We start from the raw sequence: 20,986 nt of genomic DNA, 5'->3' as shown, positions 1-20,986 counted from the left end.
AAATATTTTACATTCAAAGAGCCTACTTGTAAAAATATTTGCAAGAATGCCCTGTTTTTTGGTTCAGGGAAAGAAATAGTACTCCTATAAAATTTGGATTATGTAGCGTGTGGAAGGCACGAGCGTTTGTTGTACCGGTGACGCCGGTAAATATCTAATCAAGAAAAATGGCGATGAAGCGGTGGGAAAATGCGAAGTAATTCTTGGTGACGGTAGGTTTAACCGGTAACCCGACGACCCTGCGGTGATGTGACCGTAACAGAGTCGGTGGCATAATATGGTAATTAATTGAGTTAGTAGGGTCCTTTTGGATCTATAGTTCCTTTCCGGCCACGTAATAAATTATTATAATACGTACGATGTATATGATCTGTGAAGCTATTTCATTATATTCGCCATGATGTGAAATTTTTGATCGATGCCAAAACAACTCTGATTCAGTGGGACTCATATTTTAGATAGTTACAAAGGATTAGTTAAGCAAGTTCCACTCTCAGCCGGTGGTGTAGTGGAGTACACGCTCCGGGAGAGAGAAGCGGAGGTGTTCGTTGGACTTTAATATATTTAACAATTTGAGATACATACTCAAAGGTAACTAAAGCACATTTTGCATGACTCTTTTTTTCTTTTTTTAAATATTAATAATAATTATTTTTTAACCTTTCATGAATTAATTCATAAGGAGGATTCACATTTAAAATATTTGAAACTTAAAAGGTTGACAGACACATAGACTTTTTTTGGTTCACTTTTGTTCTTCTTTTTTTATTTTTTTAAGAAAAGTGGAAAAACAAATTAAATTCTTTTTGTTTAAAGTTTCTTGAATACGATTAAAAAAAAACTCATAGTTTAGATAACTAGAGTCTGTTTAGTTCAATTTTTTGAGAATAATTTTTTATTTTTTATTTTTAGAATGAAAATAAAAAATATGTAAAAAGACCTGCTTGATTGAAAACTTCTTAGAAGTTACAAAAAATTTTGAGTTCTTGAGAACAGTTATTCAGTCACAAACCAAGCGTATCCTTATGTTTTATACGTACTAATTTTCTTTAAAAATAATTTTTTGCTTTTAAAATTTTTGAACATTAATTTCTAAATTCTTTCATTTTTTATTATTATTTTTATTATTGTTTTAGGGAGTTTTTAGAAAATTAAACACAACTCATTATGTGATGACTTTAAAAGAAAGGTAGTTTTGTACTTTCACACTAACTTATCATTTTGTTATAATATTTTTATCATTGTGGGAATAACATTTGCATTTGGCTAACATTCTTAAATTCTCATTCGTCTAATTTGTACAACTCCTCACCCCAATCTCAAATTTTGTGGATAATTGGTACAACTCCTGTTAAGGTGAGAGATTCGAGCTCTATAATAAATATTTATGAATTTTTATCGGACAAATCTTCACAAGGTTAGGGATTCAAGCACTATATTAAATATTTGTGAATATGTATCTAACGGAAAAAAAATTGAATTAACAATTTCTTTGACAAGCCAATGCAATTCAAGACATTTTAAAGTATTTAAAACACAATTTATAATAATCACATTGTACATAGTCTATAATTAACTTCATATCAAATTTATCATATGTTCGAATCGGGTTAGCGTCAAAATTTGCCACCTTAAGAGTTAAGGCATAGCAAAAAATAAAAGTCATGGCGTGTTGGGATAGTTGTGTGTCCATGCACAAATATGTGAATATAGTGAGACCTTTGGTTTTAGGAGGGAATACAATTTTTACAGTCAAATTATTAGCTTAACCATCATATAACATGCTTATTTTTAATATAGTTGGGCCCTTTTATTATTATTTTTCAAAATTTATTTTTTAATAAGTAATTAAGTTTTTTTTTTTTTTTTTTCAATGATGATGGTGTCTGGCCTCTAAAAGCAAAATTCCCTGCAATGGCCCCAATGTGATTTGAACTTCATACCTCCAAAATATTAGGTGAAGCAATTAAGATGGATTGGATGAGTAAAAACGTAAGATTAAATTTAATATTCTGACAAATTTTGTTCAATTTAATACATTTATATCTTTATTTTCTTTCTATAAACATTGAAATTTGAATACATTTATTTTTTTTAATTTTTTCTATAAACAACGAAATTTGAATGGTTTCTGGCATGCAGGCAAAATTTTAAATTTTTGCAAGTGGAATTTGTATTTTTCATAATTTTATTATATTTTGAAAGTTTTCTTATTTTTAATAGTCTTTTATTTTTTTTATTTTTATCAGCTTTCCTTTTTTAATAGTTAATGAATTATCCTTATTTTAAATGGGGAAATAATTATAATATCAGCATTCAACTTTTTAATAAATGAAATGATAATGCTACCCCTAAAAATTGTTATTATTATTTTTTGAAATAAAATTAACTTGGAGCGTGAATTTAAGAATAACCATGTCATTTCATTTTTTAGGTAAAACAAGTGTAGTGTATGCGAAGAAAAGTGAGGGTAAATATTACTTATCTTGTGAATTTAAATTGGAGTCATTTAAATTCAAAAGAAGTTCATACCTAAGATTACAAATAATTAAATTAGTCCAGCACAGTTATTTACAGCAATGACAATGAACTCCATTTGATATTTACAAGATTATGTGGTTTAATGGACCATAATCCTTTTAAGTAATAAGTCATAAATATATGTTATGTAAAAAAATTGATTGGATTTATTAAAATTTTGGAGATTAATGAAATAAATACTCGAACAAAGAATTGGTTGTAAATATGTTAAGAGGTTACTATGCACGTAATAGTAAGGTACCAAAATTTCCTTTTGACTCCTTTTGGTTAGAAATGGAAATTGATAGTGGAGAGAAATTAAATGGGGAAAAAAAAAAAATTATATTTGCTTAGCATGATTTTTTTAAATAAAAATAAGAAAATTTATCATTTTAATAATATGAAACTTAGAGTAATTAGGCAGATATAATTAGGCAGATTATAATTAGGAACGAAGATATAATTAGGCAGATTATCATCATATTATGGAGATAAATTGTAGGATGGTTATGTAGATATAAATTGTGCAAAGGAAAATGTGATATTAAAAAAAGATAAATGTCATCTTAAAATGTGATATATATATATATATATATATATATATATATATATAATATGGTACAGTAAAATCAATTTGGCTGCATTTAATTTAAAAATAATTTGTATATACCATTTGCTAATCCAATGTCGCATTTTTTGATTTCATTTTTCAGTGTGAAGCGGACGAGGCCTCTTTTAAAATCGTTTACATACCAATTCATGAATGTAATAAGATGATCAAACTTGGTATAGTTTAAAAGATTGTTATATAATTAAGGATTGTAATTGAAAATTTTCATACCAAAATTCATTTTCAATATGTTAAAATTTTAATCAAACTTTTATTTTCTCTATCTCTGACATGATTTGACTAAATTAAATTGCCAATTTCTAATTTTGGATTGAGTCATTTGAAAAACATATTGTTTGATAAAATAGAAAATTTTAGTAGTTGGATTTTAAAATCAACATGTACAAAAGTCAAAAGTAAATAGTTGATTTTATATGTAATAGTTACATTTCATAAAAATCATTGCATTCCATTAGCTTAATTCTTGGTTGTTTCACCCTCACATAAACTCTTTTTATCAATTGATACTGGCAACAAACGAAACTTGAATTTTCATGAAAATGGATGAGACTGAACAATACACTCGCCAAATAATAATAATAATAATAATAAAGGATAAATTACATTGATCTCTATATCATTTGCCATAATTACATGTATTGTCTCGTAATTTGAAAATTACTCAGACTTTCTCTAAAAATAAAACTAACATACACAAACCTTCTTTTCTAGCTATGAACCGTCAAATCCACTAACATATTAATTATTATGATAAATGACTATAGTACCCATCTGTATATGTGAAAGAGATGAGATAGACGAAGAGTAATAATATGATAATTTTAATTTATTAATTCATGAGATAATCAAAATCCGTCATTGAATTGCGTTGACAGTAACAAAAGAAAAATTCATATAAATTAATTTCGTTATTAGAGAAAGATTGAATAATTATTTCTGTAATTTTATTCCTAAATTTATGATGAAGATTATTATATTTAACCGACAACTTGGCTCCACAACCTCGCAACGAAAGAGACCATACATGTAAAGCGTCGAAGTTTGATCAAAATATGGATATAATAATCAAAATTCAAAGCATGGGTATACATCAACATCTAGAGAATACCGACACGAAATGAATACCGATACCGATAAAAAAAATAAAATAAAATTTAATTAGTAACGTGGAACAAAAGAATCAGCAACCCACGCGCTTGTACATAGCGTCAAAAATACTGTTTTAGAAGTACCCATATCAAATTACCAATAAACCAAAAACTGGCCTATTTTACCAAATCCGCAATAGTTTAGCTGGGTTTTGAGTCTCAAGCATAGGTGTGCAATTTTGCTTAATTTTTTTTTAAAAAGAATACTAATAAATAAAAATTAAAAAAATAATAATCTGGCTTATTTTGCGTACCAAACATTACGCGGGTGATATACGGCGATATTTGAATTTATTTAGTAGATTCTATTACTCCATTTTATTAGTATTTAATTAATTAATTATGTCATATCATTATAAGCCGAGCGTTAAAGTATTTCACATTGAATATTGATAAAAACCTGACCAATCAAAATACCTAGTTTCCTATTATAAAAATGATAGATATGTTTTGATAATAAAATTTATATCATTTTAAGTGTTAATCTATGAAAAATTATTATATAATTTGAAATTACGTAGTTATCGTATAATCACTAACTGACATGCAAATAAAAAGTTAAATAAATTTGATATATTTATTTACCTATCAATTAAAAATTGATCAAAATCACATGATTCCGACAAAATAATAATATTTTTGTTTAGCTCTATATTTGTCACACGACAAATAATAAAAGTGTGCATTGATTTTTAAAACAGAAATAAGGTGTTAAAAATTGATTAAAACGATAAAAATGTGAATTTTAAAAATCAATTAGGTATTAAATATTGATTAAAACACTAGTAAGTAATAGGGTTGTAATTGCATTACCTCCGGTCAGTAATAAATACGGATCGACAGTTATATTATTTTTATAAAAAAGGAAAAGAATTAATTTATATTATTTTCTGAAAAAGAAAAAGAAAATATTATATCATATACTGTACTATATATAAAAAGGTAAAGGCTATATATATAATATTTCAACTTTCAAAATACATTATATATAATATTTGTCTATTTCTTATCGCCGGCACGATAGATACTCTATCGACTCTCTCACTTGCCCCCAAAAGGCGGAAGAATACAACTCTGTTCAAGCTCTCCTTCCTCGTTTCTGCCGTGTGTCTCTCTCTCCTCTCTCCTCTCTCCTCTCTCTCTCTCTATATATACATACACACACATATACATATACTGTTGCTTGACTACTCTCTCTCTACTTTTCTCTGTATTTGACGCTTGCGGTTGTTCCACGACTATTCTAATATGGCTTCGGGAGATGAGAAGAAGGAGGTGTTCGATGCAGAAGCTGCGGCTTCAGTGGTGAAGGAGCTCAGAGGCACGTTCGCGTCCGGCAAGACGAGGAGTTACGAATGGAGAGTTTCGCAGTTGAAGAGTATGTTGAAGATGACTGAAGATCGCGAGAAGGAGATCGTCGACGCTCTTCGTTCCGACCTCTCCAAACCTGAACACGAATGTTTCGTCTACGAGGTTCGATCTTCAACATTTCTCCATTTCCAATCGTTTTCGTGCTCTGTTTCGTTCTTTTTTTCCATCTTCGTTTTCGCATCAGATTCGAAATGGATATATATTTGTGGATTATATATGATATGTTCGATGAATTGATTGAATTAGCTGTTTTGATTATTGAATACAACTTGTGACTCTCTACTTGATCAAATTGTTTTTCTTTCGGTACTGTGAAATTTTAGACGTTTTTGTTCTGTTGGGTAGAGGAATTTTGGTTAATAGGTTTGACCGACCTCACCTGTTTGGTAATGAAAATCTGTTACATCAGAACGCAATGGATAATTCCTTCCAGAATTGAATGCATAATCCCGTGGTCCATATTACTGTTCCAAGTATGGATAACTCCTTCCAGAATTGAATGCATAATCCTGTGGGCCATATTGCTGTTCCAAGTTCCAACAGAGACAAATAGAATTAATTTTTATTATTTTTTTAATCTTTGTTTTGTTATTTATTTATTTATTTTTATTTTTAGCTGCAAAACTTAATTACAATTATTGATATCTTTTATATGATATTTATGTGTTAAAAGTTGGAGGCACTAAGTGTCCATAAAATTCTTTTAGACATGAAGAATTACACTTGTAGTTGTGAGGTATGGAGCATTTATTATGACACCAAGGTTTCCATGATGGCAATTTGTAACATTTCGGTCTGGGTAAAATTCAGCAGTTGCTATTAAATGCTTGAAACAATATTTTTGTCAGGTCTCCATTAATGAAAAAAATTCTTGCAGTTTTATGGTTTTGCTTTTATTCAACTTTAAAGATATATCTGAAGTGATACATTGGCTGGAACAGCTCTAAGGAGCACAAGTACTTTTACAAAGGTGCCATGTCATACGTGTATTACACAACATGTGTTGGACACCTCATGAAATAGTTTCAAAATCCGATAGGGGTGGACTGTTAATCTATACATCTCAAACATTCCGACAAACGACATATATAACCCAGACACTTCTTCAGAGAAGTTATTTCAACAATCTTGGAAATATGTGTGCAACTATTATTTATTCAAGACAATTTTACATTGTATACATGACATACACGAGATGAGTATGCAATGAACAATTTTTAGTAAATGATAAGAATATAACTTAATGGCTATATATATAATATGATATATATATATATATACTCGCACACCCAACTCTCACACCCACCCATAATTGCACTATGGGAACTTGAATTATCACCCTCCCATATGGGTAAAGAAAATGCCCTTTGAGCTAAAGGCTTGGAAGTAAGTTAGTAACTAGTATAAATGGCATAAAAAGATGCTGTTCTCATATTAGATTTGTGTCAAGTAAATACTGAACTTTCTTAAATGCCAAGAATCCTTTGTAAAGTTTGGAATTGTTTTTATTTTGAAATTTTTGGAGATTCTGGGATAAATTTGGAGTTTCTTTGCTTAGTGAAGAAGTGGGAATTTTTTTTCAAAATATGACGAATGATTTGAGATTGTTTCGTTGACACTTACATGCTTCTCGAGTTGTATGATATTCGATACATGTTTGAAGGCATTCTGGATTTCAAGTACTTTAGTTACTTTCTGACTTAATGGTTGTGCTTTTGTTTCTTAGTTGCAGAAAATGGTGCTTAGTTCTGTTTAAATCAATTTCTTAGTTGCCTTTGGATGTCTCACACAATTTCATGTGAATTTGACTTGATAAGAATGAAATGAAATGAAATGACATGTTGAAAGTTGAACCGTAAGTGGAATTGACTCTTCTTCTTTTTTTTCCACAACAGTATAATAATTGTAGATCATTTTAAAACTGAACTTAATACTGAAAATGATCTGATTTACTCAGGATCTCACTGCAATGTTAACTATCCAAAAAGTGCCCCTTTCCCGGGAGAAGGGGACTCTGCATTATTATCAGACATTTGTGAACCATGGAACCCAACAACATATGTATATGACCATTATGAATATTTATAAATCCTTTCACACTATAACCAGTTGATTTGTTTAAAAGCTATTCAGGAGTAAAATTACAGCTTGTGTAAGAGTTTTATATAAAAAGACTTCGTTGGTACCTACATTATATAATGTTTTGCTGGATATGAGGAAGAAGCCACCAATTTTTGAAAGAGTGCTTAGAGTCTTTTAGTTTCTTGAATGTTTTGGTGCAATAACTACTCCCTCGTTAAGATTCTACATGTAGTACTTGTTCCATACTATTATATTGCGGTTGATGTTTTCATCCTTGGAATTTGATTGAGATGACTTATCATGCAGATTGCTCTGCTGAAATCCGCACTTACTTTGGCACTCAAGGAACTCAAGCGGTGGATGATGTCAGAAAGGGTAATCATTTCAAAGTCTTTAAACTAGTTGGAAATTGTTGTGTTCCACGTCCTCTTAATCCTCTTAATATTCATTCAGTCAAGCATTATTTAATGAAATATATTGCCATGTTTTGCAGGTAAAAGCCTCAATAACTACATTTCCTTCATCAGCAGAAATAGTGTCAGAACCATTGGGCATCATACTGGTCATATCAGCATGGAACTATCCTTTCTGTATGTCCAAAACCTAGTTTATACATCTTATATTTATATTTTAGTACTGACTCTGACCTCACAGCTTATATTTTCCAGTCGTAATTTAGAAAACAAAGATTGCTATTCACATATGTCTTGGTTTTTCTATTGAACCATATTACCGTTGCACATTACATCTTTGTTGTGTTTTGGTTCCCTTTTAAAGTTACTTTCACTCCTCAACTATGATATTTCAACCGTTGTATTTGTGAAAGCTTAACTTAAGGAAAATCCATTATGATTATGCACTAATTGTATAATTCAAGCAGTACATATATTTAAGTGGCTTGCCTTAGACTTGACTCATTATTCTCATGCTTCATACCCCAAATATTTACCAATGAACCAAAAAATGGTTGCAAAGTTTATTGTTATCGTATTAATCATTGCCATCACCATTGTTGCTATTAGAAACAAAAATTACCTTCTCAAATTTCTTACACTAAAATGCATGTCATCTGCCTGCAATGTTTCTAGAATTCCAATATCTGGTCCTGTCCAATCCTGTTCTTACCAGACTCTGTTAGAGAATACTAAAGATATGCATGCACCTCGAGCATGATGAACAGTTACCAACGTTAGGCTTGGAGAGATGGAAAAACCATTGAAAATTGTTTACCTTGGACCATGGAAAAGAAAGAATGAAAGCATTCCCTTAACAATTAGTAAAAGAAAAGCAAGTTCCAATTTACACAATTTGGGCGACATGGGACAGTTAAGTAAAATTGAACTGACCATACCTTGTCAACAATCTAGAAAAAGATTTATATCCTTTTCCTTTCTAATCACAAATTAAAGTTGTAATGTTGTCTAGAACATTTCGTAGAACAGGGATGGTTGCTAATTTCATGTGCAAATTTTTTTTTGAAACAAATTCCATTTTTTTTTTGTCTGCAATGGTTTTTTTTTGCCCTTTTTCTGCATAGAATAATTTTTTTGCTCATTCACAGTTGTATGAACCGAACTTTTCTTGTTATCATGTGTGTAGAATTATTGAATCAATGTATGGCATAAGAATAATTCTAGTGGTAGCATTAATTTGTTTTTTGGTTCCGATGTTCCTTTTACAGTGTTATCACTTGATCCAGTCATTGGAGCTGTTGCGGCTGGTAATACTGTGGTTTTAAAACCATCAGAAATTGCTCCAGCTACATCCTCATTGCTTGCAAAACTCGTAGGGGAATATATGGACAGCTCTGCAATCAAGGTTGTGGAGGGGGCTGTTCCAGAAACAACTGCATTACTGGAGCAGAAGTGGGATAAAATATGCTATACAGGTTCTTACATACTTTTTCATTCATTTACATTTTCTTCTATGTTTTGATATATCAATGGGACAATCTTGCTGATCTTCTTGCAATCTTTGGCTGTAATGGACGCAACACACTGTTGGTTGTGAAACAAATGAGCTAGTGAAATTTTCTATTCAAGTTTGCAATAATTTATATTGTTACAATGTCAATCCTTTTGGTTTGTGTTATGACAAATGCAGCGAACCCAAGATAAAATCAAGAATCACGACAGAAAAGTAAGCACACCACATAAAGAATACAAAGATTTATACGTGGTTCGACAATAGCGTATGTCCACGGTTGAGATATGGCGAAAGTCTTCACTATGTGTAAAATCGGAGATTACAAGTTTTCAACCCCTCACTTTGTTTCTGTACGAATTTCAGAGTTTATCTCTTCCACCACTCCAAACCCTAAGTGCCCTTATATATTGGGCTATAAGAGACTAATTAGGGTTCACGACCAATGAGCAAAAAATGGGTCAAAAATTTTTCTCGGGGGCAAGCTCCCTATTTAGTATCCTTTTAAGCAAAGGTACATATAATGGCAAATGAACATAGATTTGTACATTAAAGACTGATGTTATCACTGTATGACAACTTGGATTAGGTTCTAGTTGAATATATGAATGACATGCTGGAATGGTGAACATCATTTGGCCTCCCAAATTGTTTTGTAATGACTTTGTGCTTACAATATGTATGCTTGTGGGTGGGATGCTGGCGTGCTATTCTGTGGGGGTAGAAAGCATGGGTACTCCACTCGGGGGTGCCGTGGCGGTGTTGGCCACGGACATGCGTTGGACATGGCCATACACGTGTCTGACATGGCTAGAAGTAAATTGGAGTTTGATTATTATTATTATTTCTAATTGAACATGATTGGGAAACTTCATGGACATGGCAGGGACACATTAAGGGCATTCTTGGGACACTTTCAGGACACGGCAGAGGTAGTTTTGCATTTTTTTTAAAGGAGTTCTAACGCAATTTTATAATATAGTATGGGTTAATAGAAAAATAACATAAAGCTTTGGAAAACAAAACAACACTTGTTCAACTTTAAGCACCAAATTAGTGATTCATTGATGATAATTTTGATGAGATGATAAATTTAATTTTTTGTTTATATATAATAATAAATTATATTATCATTTTATTGAGGTATTTCTGCGTGTGTTCTATTTTTTTTAGAAATTTGTTGTGTTGTTGTGTCTGTCTCCATATGTGTGCTTCATAGTTGCGGGGTTACTAAGTTTGTCAGATTACTTTTCTAACATCCTAATTGGGATGCTTGATGGGCAGTTCTCCCGTGTCTTGTTTTAGTTTACAAGATATGGTTGTTCTGGATGTGATAATTAATTGTTTTACCAGAATATTTAACTGGGATGAAGTGCAAACAAATTGTGTTGTTGATGGAAGTAGAATGGATCTTATCAGAACCCCTCTTTCCAGCCTTCTGTGTATTTCATGTCAATCTTCACCGTGTTTGGTGGCAGATAGATTAGAGGAAAGTTTGTCTTTCAAGTGTGGTTGTCTGAGCAATGGTTGGTTTTCCTACAATGGAGGGAGATTCCTAAGGCCATGGCATATAGACTTCAATTAAGAAGGATTTAACAGATTATAATAGGAAGTTGCTTGTTTGATTGGAGTTGGGTGTTAATTTTTGGACAATAATTAGTGAGGCAACATTGCAGTGAGTTTCAAGCTGATTAATAACAAGAGGGACAAGAATGGAACTGGAGTCCTAGATCTGGGCACTGTCTTAGTAGTGATTAGGATTTGATATGAGTTTTGAACTTTTGATCCCTTTTTTGAGAATCAGGGACGGAAGCACGGGGATTAGGGGTAGCAAATTGTTTTTTGTAGCGGGAATATATGTATAATCCTCTGGTTGTTGTATATTATCAACCGAGCTGGGGTTCAGTAAGAACATTTTAGTGTTGGACAGTATATTTAGTAGTAATTGGCTAATTTTGATAAATTGTGGCATGTTAAGGAGGATGCAGAGTGAGTCAGGGGACCGTCTTTTGGGTGCCCCGTTTGGTTACCTGGATGCTTAGTACATTTTGTTTTTCTTTATTGGGGTGTTGGTTATTTCCTAACCCAATCAAGGATCTTTTAAGTGGGTTGTGTTTCAAGGCTATAGGTAAAATGAAGTCCTTTCTTAGGCAGCATATTGGTGTCTCAGTCAGTATATTTGAAGAGAGAGAAACATGGAAAGAGTTGGTGTTGTGTCGCCAGGTGGTATTTTGATGTTAGCTTTTGCTGCTGAAATGAATATTATTTTGCAGTTGCACTGACCATTTATTTCTTCCTACTTTACACTGACCTTAAACAATGTGGTTTTTCATATTTGATCCCTGGTTATGATCTTTGTAGGCAATGGAAGAGTGGGTCGCATTGTGATGGCCGCTGCTGCAAAGCACCTTACACCTGTACTTTTGGAGCTTGGAGGAAAATCTCCTGTGGTTGTTGATTCAGACCTCAATCTAACAGTAAAGAGTTTTTCTTTTCTTGAAGAAGTTAATTTGTGGCGGGAACTTGTTTTACATGTTGCTAGTTATTGCTTCACGGATGCTATTATTTGCATCTTGTTTGCTAACCTAAGTTTGTTGTGTTTCCAAGGTTGCAACCAGGCGGATTATTGTAGGCAAGTGGGGAGGCAATAATGGGCAGGCGTGTATTTCTCCTGATTACATTATAACAACAAAAGATTTTGCTCCAAAATTGGTAAGTGGAGAGAAATGTCAACGAATATGCAGATATTAATCTGCCTATATTTTTTCTACTGATGCCACTTACTCTCCAGGTAGATGCATTGAAACTTGAATTAGAGAAATTCTTTGGGAAAGAACCGATGAAATCAGAAGACATGTCTCGCATTGTGAATTCCAACCACTTTTCTCGCTTAACAAAACTCTTGGATGATGAGATGGTTTCTGATAAGATCATTCATGGAGGTCAAAGGGACAAAACCAGCCTGTGAGTTCTACTGTGTATTTGTCAACTGTTTACCTAGTTTCATAGTTTGGTTTAGGTAAGTGGGACAACCCATTCATTTCATTTGTGCTTCTTTCATGGCAGAAAGATTGCTCCCACCATTTTGCTGGATGTCCCAGAAGACTCTCTGATCATGACTGAGGAGATTTTTGGCCCCTTACTTCCTATTCTCACGGTAAATAGTTTTAGATGGTTGCTTTTATTTTTATTTCAGCTTTTGGTGCTGCATGAAACATGGTACATCAATAATGATATTTAACATGGTACATCAATAATGATATTTTCTTTTTGGTTGTAAAGGTTGGGAAAATAGAAGACAGTTTTGACATGATTAAATCGAGACCAAAGCCACTTGCTGCATATTTATTTACCAACAACAAGAAGCTCAAGGAGGAATTTGTGAAAAACATCACTGCAGGGGGTGTGTGCATCAATGATATAGCACTACATGTAAGTCTTCTTCCTGAACTCATACCAGAAAGCTATTTATTATAAAAACACATGCACACATGCCTTCAAAGATAGATTCCTGCATATATACTTGCAAGAAAGTCGTAGTCTCCATGATAGCATAAGTTGCATCGCAGTGCTGCTGTTTAAAATGGATGATTGACTGGGGATTTCGTCTCCTGATTTCATTTCCCCTATTTAAAATTGTCATCTATGTATTGTATTGCTTTACGTCTGGTGTCACTGAGATTATTTTCTATTGATTTTGTCGAGTAGTGTCCAAAAACTGGCCCTGGCGTCAAATTAGGATGGAAATTGGAGATTTGTAACAAGTTTTGTAATTGAGGAATTTATCTGGAAGGATTTTGGCTAGAACATTCAGGAATAAAAAAATTTGGAAGAATAATGCACTTCAGAAAGAAAAAGCACCTATGATATTCAAATATTATGTAAAAAGTTGAGAAATCAGACATTCAGACTGACGGCTCGGAATCTTTTAAGAAATAATGGTTCTTTTCAACTGTGATTGGTCCCATGCGGATATATGGTTGTTGACGTCTTTGATAGTTCAAATTTTTATATTGGAACATGGCTTAGCCATTTCTAACTTACATATGTTCTTCAAAGCAATAGAAACATGCAATGTATGTTCAATAAAAAATCCCATTCCAGGAAAGAAAAAAAAATATGCATGTATGCTGTAGTCTATATATGGTTTACTCTTGAAAATCGTTTGCTGACAATTGATTAAGAATCTGAGTCAATGAACTTGATGGTGCAGCTTGCAGTTCCAACTTTACCATTTGGAGGAGTTGGGGAAAGTGGAATAGGTGCATACCATGGTAAATTCTCTTTTGATGCTTTTAGTCATAAGAAGGCAGTTCTATTCCGAAGTTTTCTTGGTGATGCACCTGCGAGGTATCCCCCGTACACGCCTGGGAAACTGAGACTGCTGAAGGCTCTACTAAGCGGCAATATATTTGGCATCATCCGTGCTTTATTCCGGTTGTAAGATTTAAATCTGCAACGAAGCTCCTTCCTCCAAGAAGCTAAGGTTACTGAAGGATCCGCAAAGTGGCTGTATATTTTTCGTCGTTTGGGCTTTATACATGTCTCATGAGGTAAGCAAATAACCATGCATAATGTCAATTGTAGCATTCTCCAATGCAAGTTTCCTGCATCTCTTTGTATTCTTTTCCAAAGAAGAATTTTATGGCACTTGAGAAGTTCAGTTTTTACTCTTCTGGTCCTAATTTGAATCAAGTATTACAATCAAGCACCATCTTCTCTTGGCATCAATTTAAGTATTTCTGATCATTTCTATGTATCTAACATATATTGGATAACTACAATGAAGTACTAGATTGACCACGGGTTGTGAACCTAACTCCCATGACAACAAAACTGTTGAAACATATGCAGAGGACAACAATTTCCATAGTTCAACAAGTATCTTGTAGAATACTGAAAACTTCTGATCGTTGTTCGTCCGAGAGTTCCATCGGGAATTCAACTAGGAAGCTGATTATCAAGTTTCCCCTTCCATGCTCTTTCGTCTTCGGCATGCCTTGGCCTTCAATGATCTTTTCGTAGCCAGGGTATATGATATCGTCAACTGGCAAACTCATCTTCTCACCACCTAGTAGAGGGATCATAACGTCGCCGCCTGTGAGAGCTTTTACCAAAGGAATTTCTATTGCTATCTCGAGATTGTCACCTTCTCTCGTGAACACGGGGTGGTCTTTCTCTGAAACCCTAAAGTTTACGTCGCCTGGGTAAGTGCCCGGTGTCTCATTTCCCATACCTTCAAACTTGATCTTCGTTCCTTGTGTCCATCCTGGCTTCACTTTTATAGTTAGATTTTCCTCCTCTTCTACTACTTGCCTGTCAGAAATGAAGTGTCAAAATGACTTTAACAAAATGACTTTAACAGTGCCCTTTAGAATCTTCACATTATCAATAGAAATTTCGGAAGAAAATTTGTGGATAGGCATAAGGTAGGTTGTCAAGAAGCCTAATAAGCAAATCAAATTCGAAGGATTTGGTTTGTATTTTCTTCATTTTGTGTTAATAAACAAGGATTAGTCTTTATTAGTCACCTAGTTTACACAACCTCTCTGTTCAGAAACTGCGAAAATCAGATACGGAGTAAATCTTAATGTGACATGAAATGGTTATAGGAAAAGGAAATTAGTAACAAACCCATTGTTTGTAGCTACTTCTCTTGTGATCTTGATCTTCTTGGTGCATCCGAAGCATAGTTCCTCAAGTGTGCACTCTAGGGTATGCTCTATCGCCGGGGGTTTCAATAAACCGCTCGAGTTGGAATACATAATAGCTGTAGAACTTCTCCTGCTTGTGCTTCTTGAGAGCGATCCAAGACCAGCTGCGTCCGTACTCTTCCGCCCCAAGCTTCCAGAGAAGGTGGCTGCAGGCCCAGAAATTGGGATTACGCTCTTCCGGCTGGCATTCCTCGAGAAAGAAGCGCTTTTACTTCTCGAGAGAGGAGAAGTGATGCTCTCACTTCTCGAGAGAGGAGAAGGGGTTCGATGTCTGAAACCACTTCTAGGATTCGCGGGACGATCCTCGTGGTCGCCATTTCTGGTTTTTACTCTGTGACTCTTGTCGTCACGGGCCTGAAAACAAGCGTACGCGAAGATATTGATTTGTGCTTGCATGCAATGCGTCATGATATTGATGCAAACTATTTTTTTTTTTGGCCTGGCATGCATAATTTACGTATGGTGATATCAAATTTCAATAATTATAAACGAAACTCAACATTTCTTCTTGCGTTTTGAGGTTTTCTTCAACAATTTTGAACTTTTGGAAGTTTGAATTGTGTTATAAAGAAATATATGTTGATGATAATATCTCCGAATCAAACTTTTCTTGTCAAAACTGAAATTGAAGACATCAAATATGCATAAACAAGTGTGCATATATACATAAATATATGTGTGGGTGTTTGTGTCTGTATATACATACACGTACCTTGAAAGATTTCAAATTATCTTGGGCTTCAACCTTGTTGATCTTCTTAAGATGGCGTTTGGAGACGAGTGATTTGTATGCTTTGAAGATGCCTCCGATGCAAAGAATGTTGTAGCTGTCCTGCGGTGGTGACCGTGAACGGTCTGCCATGGAAAGGTGTAGAGAGAGAAAGAGAGATAGAGAGAGAAAGGGTCATATCCACTATACCCACAAGGATTCATGGTTAGCTAAATTTAGAGCGTTTTATGAGGCCTTTCATTAGCAGATTCAGTTAAAGGAGACGAAGAGCCTTTCTTCATTATCTATTTAATACTAGTAGTTATTTTACATTTCAAAGTGAAAGGTTGAGTAAAAAGGGGGCAAAAAAAAAAAAAAAAAAAAATGTGGGTATTATGGGATTTGACAGTTATATATTTTTCATAATTAAAAAAATCCAAAAAGGTAAAATTGTGTTTTATTTATTTATTTTTACTAAGTTAAAAAACTATTAACTTTTTAAGAGAGGAGGGTTCCCTCCTTTCCTTTCCAAGTTCCTCTCAACCACACGAAGGAAAGACTTTCCATCCATCTTTACTCATTCTCTCAGCATTCGTTCTAATTCTTGTCCCGATCAAGGTGTTGTGTAACATTAAACATCACAAATCTCACCAATTTGCATTTGAAGCCTGAGTTACTGCTTATAAAAGAACATAATTATATCCAATTTGCTTCAAACTGGTGCATATGCATCTACATTCCCTCCCACTAGAACCTAATCTTTCTCGCTATCCAAACTAGTATGTTGTAATGTGTTGTGTTGCTATGTGAGATCATTTGATTCATTTCGGTTAGAAATTTCTTTTCATTCATATTTGATTTGGACAATGATTTTATTTATTTATTATTTAAATCTTTGTTTTCATTTTTTCAAAATAAGATGGTGATAAAAGATGAACTAATGCCGCAGTTTCTGAACCATAAAGTCCTTTCATCCACAGTGCTATGTATCTATGTGTGTTTATCACGTAAACTATAATTATTTGTGCAATGGATAATCACAAATAAACATTGCTATAATATTTGTGCAAGAACATTAGTTTATTATGCATAAATAAATAGTTAAATATAAATACCTCTATTCATGATAGCAGTCAAACAATCTTTTATGCCGAAAGAACAACCGATTTCTCTCATGATAGCAGTCAAACGATCTTTCGATTTCTCGCCTTTTGCACACATAAACATTATACTTTTTATTAATGTATAGGCATAGAGATAATCAGTTTTCCTTTTAGTAACTTGATATCCACTTTCCGTAAGGAACAAATAGGCAAACATTTCCCCAATAATTAATTACCAAAAGGTATTCTGTCTCAAATAGAATGTTCAACTATCCTTTTTAGATTGTCCCAAAATAATTGTCCACTTTCTTCTTTTAAACAATATATTTTAGATTTTTCTATATATGTCTTTAGAGTTTAAAATTTCAAACTTGAATATTCAAAACTTAAAAGGACAAGTTAATGACTTTTCAGAAAACAATAAATGGCTCACATATCTCCTTAAAAATTTATACTCTCAAAAAAGGGGATTCTTTTTTGAACAGAAAAAAGGAGATTCTTTTTTGATCAGAGGTAGTAATTTAAAAGTTGATCAAATAATATAATATTAATATGATATCTAATTACATAATCACTATAATCACTAATTAATAAAATATATTAGATGTCCAAATTATGTGAGCCCCGCAATTAATAAATAATGTTACATAGTAGATGTCCAAATTATGTGAGACCCACAATTAATTAATAATCTTACATATCAATCCCATAAAATGAGCTTTTACAAATTCGAACATTTTTCTTCTGGATCGCCATAGAAGCCTAGCCCATAGTCAGAATTTCTTTTTGCTCCACCGATTTTTGTCACATTGTTAATATGGATAAAAAGAAACTTGCCATAGAAGTTTGAGGATAATATATATATTTTTTCGATAATCGGAGTGTCCGGATTAATATCGATAGAAGTTGGAGGATAATATATATATATATATATATATATATATATATATATATATATATTTCCATAATCAGAGTGTCCGGAGCTTTGCTCCGCCATAGGACCTTGTACAATCAACTTGGAAACATTAAAGAAGCATTGTCCTGCACTTCATTGTTTGGGCAAGACCTGTAAGCCGGTCGGTAGACGAAGTTTTGAGACTTGAACATGGAAGATAAAAAACAGCTTCAAGCAATTGTGTATATATATATATATATATATATATATGTTACAATTACAACATTTGATCAGTCGTACAAGGTTTACAGCTCGAGAATGTACATAAAAAGATTTTAAACAAAGGTGTCTTGTTCAATTACTGCTACAAGTTAGCCACACAAAGTTAGTTTCAGGAAAATGCTCGTCACTGCTCGACAAATGAGTCGTTAGTGCTAATATTTGCATAATACCTGCACGAAATGCCAATGCAGAAATCATTAGATGGCTTTGCATACATGCACGATAATTTATCATCATCATCATCATCATCATATATATATATATATATATATATATATATATATATATATATTACCCAAAGCAAAGAACAGACAAACTAGAGAACGCAGGAACAATCCGGACACAAGATACGCAAAAGGCATCGAAACCCAGTCAGAATTAGAATGCAGAATCGTCAAGCAAAATCCAAACAGCTCTCACAATAGCAAAAACAGCACATTTTGATTCTAATGAAAACTAAAGTATTTCATCTGTAAAGTAGTTTTAAATGCACTCTGAGGTTCTAAGTCCACTTAGGTTTCCACGAACTCGCAATTATTTCTTGAGAAGTTCAAACTTCAAAGGCGTTGAAAACCAAATAAACAGCTTCCCCTGGTTTTAAGTTGAAGAAAAATCGACGAGAAGGAAAGAGAGAAGAGAATGGAAAAGAAAGCGTTGGAACTTTTGTCACCTTAAAGCGAACAGTTGATGGAAGCACATCAATGTCAGATGACTTTCTCTGGGATTTCTGGTCTCCACTATATACAATTCAAGCCATGGTAAATAAAAAATTCCTTCCAAGCATTCAACTAAGTGAACGCGAAAAGAAAAATGCAAGCAAATGAATCAATTTATTATTGAGTCCTATCATCTGATGGTCGGAATAAAAACTTCCTTTGACAAACTTATTTCTGGTTTCTGAAAAAATAAGATCACCTCTAAATGATATTTTAATAAATTTTTTTTTTTTGATAAGTGATATTTTATTAAATTTAAAAAGGTTGTTCCGTCTATCCCTAAATCTTAGAGCAGCGAACATCTGATTTCTCACTGTAACGTTCAATAAATGAAATTGATCGACCAAATTGAAGTTCAAAGATTGGACTTCAATCCAAAGTTATTCTTACAGACGAGCATTTTCAAATATATTATTTCAAAATTCAAGAGACTATTTGGTTTTTCACCAGAGAAAGAGCCATGGACCAGGTTCATCAGTTCATGGACCGAGTTGGATAAAAAGGAATACGTGTTATTAACTAAAAGCTTTTGGCCTGAAGGACAGCCATTGGTTCAATCTAGGACTTGAAGGAGAAATTCTGAGTGAGGTGGCTTCTTGATGACAATGAATGACTGGCAACGAAGTTGGATAACAGTTGTATGGAGCAATTGGCAAACAGCAATACACAAAAGAGAAGCATCTACTTTGAAAACAGCTCAAAGGATAAAGGATGAACAGCTTCGAAAATTAATAAAACATTATCCTGCAGGTGGTTTCACTATCTTGGAAAGCAAAAAATATCAAGTTAAAATGTTTTTTCTGATACACAGTCCGATGAGATAGAACGGTTTTTTGTCAAGTCATGTAGATTCTCAGCGCCATGGAGCAAGAGAACAAGAATCAATTTATAAAAAGCATCTACACAAAATCACCAAGAGCCTATAAGGTTGAGCAAACAGAAAATCTATTTACTAGCCAAACTTGACCGTAAATCAGACAACAGAATGGTCATTTCTGTACAACTATAAATAAGATCTTCATTTTGGACTAAGATATTGGAAGAGAAACAACCCAGATGGATATCATTAGCAGACACTAGCGTTGAGAGTTGGATAGTGAGGAAACAACCATGGTCAACAAGACTACAGAAAGTAGATAATTAAATGTGTTGTTCCTAAAACAAATATCTAAACAAACATTTGCGTAACATCTTGGCAAATATATCTAAATTTTAACAACATCTACGATGGACATTTTTAAAGAACGAAGACTTACCAAAAAAGGTCAAAGCCCATTTTGAGCATGTTATAAGGCGTGATTTGAGCACTGCATATAGTAAACCCACAAAGATTAGTCAATATACACGAAAAAATAATAATAACGTAAAGTTAATTCAATCACAACAGAAGTTCAAGATCATTGCTAAATCAGATACTGAAGTAGCATGGTGGTACTAGGAAATTGTTATAGTTAAGGTTCTCTTTAGTTTTTTTCTTTTTTCCCTTCTCTCTCAATTAACAATTATTGCATCCAAATACTTTTGTCATACATTCAAACACTCATTGTTGTAAGATTGTGCAATTTGCTTTTTTTTTTTTATTTATTTCTGTTGCCTAATTTTAATGGACAAATTGACATCATAACATCAAGCTTCTTGAATTGAACATCAAAAAAGACGCAAGCACAGTTTCTTTTCAAAACTATAAGGACGTTTCACAGACCCTCTTAATTGGCCAAGCTGAAGGAACTGACAAGAGTGAAATGCAACAAAAAGATGTTGAACTACGATGACACATACTAAAGGCAAAAAGAACATAAAGGAAAAATTACACTGACCCTCCTCAAGGAAGTGAAAATTACACCGCGTTTCCCTATGTTTTAAAAATTATACTGCCATCCCTTAACATTTAA

The 20,986-nt window shown here is 33.1% G+C and overlaps 3 protein-coding genes across 3 annotated transcripts in view; 1 reads left to right on the top strand and 2 right to left on the bottom strand.

The window, feature by feature from the left end:
* The first annotated feature begins 5,309 nt into the window (after window positions 1-5,309).
* Window positions 5,310-14,424, top strand: LOC132274522 (aldehyde dehydrogenase family 3 member H1). The gene is made up of 10 exons (XM_059775812.1): window positions 5,310-5,772; window positions 8,059-8,127; window positions 8,246-8,342; window positions 9,434-9,640; window positions 12,037-12,152; window positions 12,283-12,387; window positions 12,467-12,639; window positions 12,742-12,832; window positions 12,958-13,107; window positions 13,889-14,424. Exons 1-10 carry the CDS (start codon window positions 5,548-5,550, stop codon window positions 14,117-14,119), a joined length of 1,464 nt encoding a protein of 487 aa, XP_059631795.1. The 5' UTR covers window positions 5,310-5,547; the 3' UTR covers window positions 14,120-14,424.
* A 76-nt stretch (window positions 14,425-14,500) lies between these two features.
* LOC132272926 (protein psi1-like) lies at window positions 14,501-16,251 on the bottom strand. The gene is made up of 3 exons (XM_059773991.1): window positions 16,102-16,251; window positions 15,310-15,743; window positions 14,501-14,991 (listed from the first exon to the last, which is right to left on the bottom strand). The coding sequence occupies exons 1-3, from the start codon at window positions 16,249-16,251 to the stop codon at window positions 14,550-14,552; spliced, it is 1,026 nt and encodes a 341-aa protein (XP_059629974.1). The 3' UTR covers window positions 14,501-14,549.
* A 1,966-nt stretch (window positions 16,252-18,217) lies between these two features.
* Window positions 18,218-20,986, bottom strand: part of LOC132274521 (kinesin-like protein KIN-7E, chloroplastic) — a 30,250-nt gene continuing 27,481 nt past the window's right edge. Inside the window, exons 25-26 of the mRNA XM_059775811.1 lie at window positions 20,351-20,401; window positions 18,218-18,548 (exon numbers count right to left, since the gene is read on the bottom strand). Of these exons, the coding sequence (XP_059631794.1) occupies window positions 20,381-20,401 (21 nt within the window). The 3' untranslated portion in view covers window positions 18,218-18,548; window positions 20,351-20,380. The remainder of the gene's footprint in view (window positions 18,549-20,350; window positions 20,402-20,986) is intronic.

The sequence above is a fragment of the Cornus florida genome, unplaced genomic scaffold, assembly GCF_030987335.1.
Source record: "Cornus florida cultivar Cherokee Brave unplaced genomic scaffold, ASM3098733v1 CherokeeBrave_3.0.0_Hap2_Chr09, whole genome shotgun sequence".
Classification (NCBI taxonomy): Eukaryota; Viridiplantae; Streptophyta; class Magnoliopsida; order Cornales; family Cornaceae; genus Cornus; species Cornus florida.
Note: the sequence above shows the minus strand (reverse complement) of the source record. Positions and strands in the feature narration are given on the sequence as shown.

Excerpts from the sequence above, each read along its gene's own strand:
- LOC132274522 (XM_059775812.1), top strand. The coding sequence starts at position 5,548 with ATGGCTTCGGGAGATGAGAAGAAGGAGGTGTTCGATGCAGAAGCTGCG. Across the intron at positions 8,343-9,433 it reads AGCATGGAACTATCCTTTCT|TGTTATCACTTGATCCAGTC; the intron begins GTATGTCCAAAA and ends TTCCTTTTACAG. Across the intron at positions 12,153-12,282 it reads ATTCAGACCTCAATCTAACA|GTTGCAACCAGGCGGATTAT; the intron begins GTAAAGAGTTTT and ends TGTGTTTCCAAG.
- LOC132272926 (XM_059773991.1), bottom strand. The coding sequence starts at position 16,251 with ATGGCAGACCGTTCACGGTCACCACCGCAGGACAGCTACAACATTCTT. Across the intron at positions 15,744-16,101 it reads ATAATTTGAAATCTTTCAAG|GCCCGTGACGACAAGAGTCA; the intron begins GTACGTGTATGT and ends GCTTGTTTTCAG. Across the intron at positions 14,992-15,309 it reads GAAGTAGCTACAAACAATGG|GCAAGTAGTAGAAGAGGAGG; the intron begins GTTTGTTACTAA and ends CATTTCTGACAG.